A 4,566-nucleotide genomic window follows, 5' to 3' on the forward strand; every position below is an offset into this window, starting at 1 on the left:
CCTGCTGAAGTCCAGGGGCAGGGCGGTAGGGTGAGAGGGAGGGAAAGGGAGAGCTGGGTTTTAATGGGTCACCACACTCTCCATCCATTCTGATTACGTTGGTTTCCCTTTCAAACAATACTTGCCTGTTGTTCTGGGGTTGAAGGAACAAGAGAGTGAAGAAAGAGTAAAAAATGAGAGACTGGAGTGAGAATAAGAGAGAATAAGGGAGATGCCATTGAGAGTTACATAAATGAAGTTAGAATGACCTTTTGAGATAACTCAATAGTCCTTTAACTTGTTCCCTTCTCCCCACCCCATCTGCCATCACCTGCATTCTTGTTCAGCAACCATTTGGGGGTAACAAAACACACTAGTTTACAGTGTTCATCTTGCATCTCTCACTGATCAATGTCCAACACCCTATTTGTTGTAGTCTATAGTCTTCTTGACTATCCCAACCCAGTTATTTCCCAGTAGGATTTATAGCCCCATCTATTGAACCATTTCTTGCCATAATGTAGCCACCAGGTTCCAGAAGACCTTCCAAAATAATAGTGAATATGTTTTAGTATATACACAAAATAAAAGGAAAATTTTCCAAATGCTGGATTCAACCATCACATACCCCACTCTTTTCAACTGATATTCCTAAGAAGAAAATATCTGTTTTTAGTATGGATAGAATCTTTATAACACTTACACACCAAAAACAGCATTGACATGAAATTTTAACAGATTCATTAGGAATATGCCCAGATAGATTTAATAACTATAAGTAGTCTCATCAGCTAAAAAAAAAAAAAAAGTGTTAAAAGTGCATCATGAGGGCAGAGTTGTTGGTTCAAACTATGCCGAGGTATCTCCCAGAGAGGAATGTAGTGGCAGATGAAGTGGAAAAAATCTTGGGAGATTCCAGCAGCCTTTGAGGAGTTGGATCTTCACTGGCAGGGAAGACATGCAATAGGACTCAGTCTGCTTTGCTTGGATGTTCATGATTTTTTCTTCTTCCTACCTGGCAGCCACAGTTTCTCAGCCACAGAAGTATGTTGATTAGAAAAGCTTAAAAGCCACTTATAATAAAGAATATAGCAACGTGAAAAAGGACATAAAACTTCCAGTTTCATTTCAAAGAAGAAAATGTACTTTTTAAAAAAATGAGCAAACTAGAAACACACAAACACACACATCTAATTGGACATCTTGAAGATATACCATACTAGCAATTTCAAAAAATAGTATTTGAATTCATCTGTGATTATTTAACTTCCTCAGACTCTTAGGGAAAAATTTCACATTGCTTTTCTAGGTATTTTATAATAAGAAAAGTTATCAAATTTTATATTGTACATTACTACCTGTAGCAGTAGGAAATTTTAGAATTACAGAAAACTACTAACTGGGCTAATAACATTCAAAATATAAAACTGAACATTACTCTTTTCATTATTGAATCTAAATTGGTATAGAATAATATTGGCAAAATCTCACTATTCTGGTCAGTTAATTACTGGATTAAAATATCATTAAATATGTATTTCAAATGTATTAGGCCATACTTCAATGTAATTATTATATCATAACCAACCCCTAATGTCCCTGGTTATGAATGCAGGGACAGAAGGGGTAATTGCAGACTGCGAATAACTTATACTTGTTTCAACTAATTTAACAACCTAGCAAAGCTTTTGTAGTAATAAAACTCAGATAATGTCCATTTCCCCACCTCTGTATATTGTCTGGTAAGAAGTTAAAAGCACTGCACAGACCGCAATGCAGGCAATAGCAAGAAAATGAGGACAGAGTAGGGTGCATTTAATGAAAGGTACCATTCTTGCACAACTATGCCTCTACTTGAACACAAAGAAGACAATCTGGTAATTGATCACATTATTAAGGAAGGCTACTTTCATGGAATTCAACATAATTTCCTGACAGAGAATGTCTCTATTATCGCCCAAAATCAATTTGTAGGTTGTAGTAGCAGTCTGTCAAAGAACTGGGCTCCAACTGGCTCAACTGTTGTAGTTGGTAAAAGGGAGGAAGGGAGGTTGGAAAGTTAGTTTCTGTTGAACTCTTAATGTGTGCCTGGCGCTGTGTTTTACATATCTTGTCTATGTGAAGGAAAGGAGTGAGTGAAGAAGTGGCAGTCAAGTTAAATTTCAACCCCACTTTTAATTTCAGTTCAGCTGAACCTACCCCAGTTACGTAAATTCTCACTTCCTCTCTTCTTCTCTACCCTTGGCTCCATGTAATCTCTCCCTGAATCCTGGTGTTTACTTACAGGATTATTAGAATTCCTCCCCTTTTGTTTGATAATTTTATAATTTGACTTTGGGGAGGGAGTATAATAAAACTGAAGTAAGAGCATGGGCCTTGTAGTCAGTGAGCTTTGAGCTGTGGGTGGGTTAAATAATCATTCAATCTCCACTTACACCTTCTTCACAGGATTATTGTGAGGAGTAAATGACATAAAATATGTAAACTACTTAACATGATGCCTGGCACACTGTAAGAACACAGTAAGTGCTGGCTATGGTTATTATTATTAAAAAGGTAAAGTTAAATAGTTACCATGACTCACTTAAAACCGTAAGTCAGTTTCAGAGCAAAAACTGAAAGCAAGTTCTCCCAACCATCATTCTGTGTAGTTTTTAATGCTTTAGAATATTCCTGTGATGCAAAGATGTGTTGACACATTCTCACAGTATATAAATATCACCAATCCATAGAGATTTTATTAGTTCACTTGAAGTCTTTTAAAGACTTTCATATACAATAGACATGAGAATCACTGCTCCAACAAAGAGTATCATTTTAACAATTTTATTTTTCATTAGAGACTAATCTCTATCCTCTTAGAATTGACCAACTGGAAATAGGCCCAACTATCCAACAGATGTCATATTTGTTAAGGTCACATTGTAGAAATGGAGGCAGCATGAACATTAGAAGAAGCAGCTGCTTTATCCCACTGTCCAAAATCCTCATCCTAGGGGACAAGAAACTTTACTCAAGACAATCGCTTTGTATAGTTTCCAGTAATGAGAACTTATCATCAAAACTGTCATAGTGCAGATAGGCTCTGTCGATTACCAATATTCTCCATTAATTAGTATTAACTAACAATACTTAGTATTAACTTTACACCCACACATTTAATTTTCCACACTTTCATTAACTTTTATTCACTTAGATAATGAACTCATTGAAGAAACATCATAACTTTAATTATCAGTGTTCAGGAGCCTCTCCAAAATATCACAAACTTCTCAGTTTATTCAAAATCAAAATTGAAATAGCGTCTGCCTTAATATCAGAATCACCGAGAAAGATCAGACTTTTCACATGAGTCTTCTTACCCCCAAAATACAGCCTTTCTTCTATGACTAGAACATGCAAAACCAAATTTAGTTTAAAGGTACAACAGGAAATAATTACTCACTCTGAAGAGTTAGTGAGCCATAATATTTACCAGGAAAAAAAAACCCACTCTCTTTTAAAATGAGGATTATTAATCAATAATCAGATTATTTAAATTTTAACTTCATTTTTAAAAAACTTTATACTTTATTTTGGCAGAGATAGATCAACTGAGACAGAAAATAGTCCCAAATGAAAATCAGATGATGTTCATTTTCTCAATCTAAGATTAAGAAAAATTGCCGTTGAAAATCTACCATAGGCACAGAATGCCACTGTCATTCTTAGCTAGAAAGGGAATTGTGAGGTTCATAGAGCAAAAAAATTTTATGAACTTATTTAGTTAAGAGCAATAGTTTTAAAACTTAAACTATAGTCCTCTTTTGGGAAATGAAAAGCCAATTCAGCTATTCCAATTTAAAATTTAAAAACTGACATTAAAATAAACCAATCTGCCAGACACTGTAATGAACAAATCAATGTTAAAGTAGATGAATGAATGTACGCTGTTACAAAACATATCTACTAGGTAATTTGATAATTTATAAAATGAAACTTAAAAGTTATATCAAGAAAAGGTTGAATTTGTATGCACTGTCACTTTAATTTCTATTCCAAATCATCACCCCAGTTCATAGGGTAATATTATCCTGCACCTGCCCATATAGAAATGCACATCTAAACTCAGCCACCACCAATATTTCCTCATGTTCGTTTAAAACTATGCCTTACATTTCTTCAGATAATTAAGAAAAATAGTCAGTTATTTTTTAAAAGGCTATTCAATTATTTTGTACACAAACAGGCCTTTCATTCCACTGGTATTCTTTCAAAGCTTTAGGCAATCTTTATATTAGCGCCTCCCACTGACTTGTAAGGTAATTATACATACCACAGTCTGATGATTAACTTGAATCACTTCATCACCAGCATGGATTTTCTTGCACCGATCTGCAGGTGACTAAATTTAACATAAAGGAAATGATAAAGAGCATAAATTTTATCAGTCATTTCTTCTCTATGGAAACACTACAGTAAGTTCACCCTTTTAAATTAGATCAAGAGTTAATTATAATCTTCAAGAAAATAAACTAGCAAAAATGGTTACTAATATTTGATATACTATTTGTATTCTATGTATAACTAACGACAGAAAGCAGGAAT

At 34.4% G+C, this 4,566-nt stretch overlaps 1 protein-coding gene across 3 annotated transcripts in view; it reads right to left on the minus strand.

The window, feature by feature from the left end:
- CNKSR2 (connector enhancer of kinase suppressor of Ras 2) overlaps positions 1-4,566 on the minus strand; it is a 258,846-nt gene that overhangs the window by 130,784 nt on the left and 123,496 nt on the right. For all 3 annotated transcript variants that reach the window (XM_007469301.1, XM_007469302.1, XM_007469303.1), the window contains exon 8: positions 4,295-4,363. In XM_007469301.1, the coding sequence (XP_007469363.1) occupies positions 4,295-4,363 (69 nt within the window). The remainder of the gene's footprint in view (positions 1-4,294; positions 4,364-4,566) is intronic.

This window comes from Lipotes vexillifer, unplaced genomic scaffold (genome assembly GCF_000442215.2).
Source record: "Lipotes vexillifer unplaced genomic scaffold, Lipotes_vexillifer_v1.1 scaffold1442, whole genome shotgun sequence".
NCBI lineage: Eukaryota > Metazoa > Chordata > Mammalia > Artiodactyla > Lipotidae > Lipotes > Lipotes vexillifer.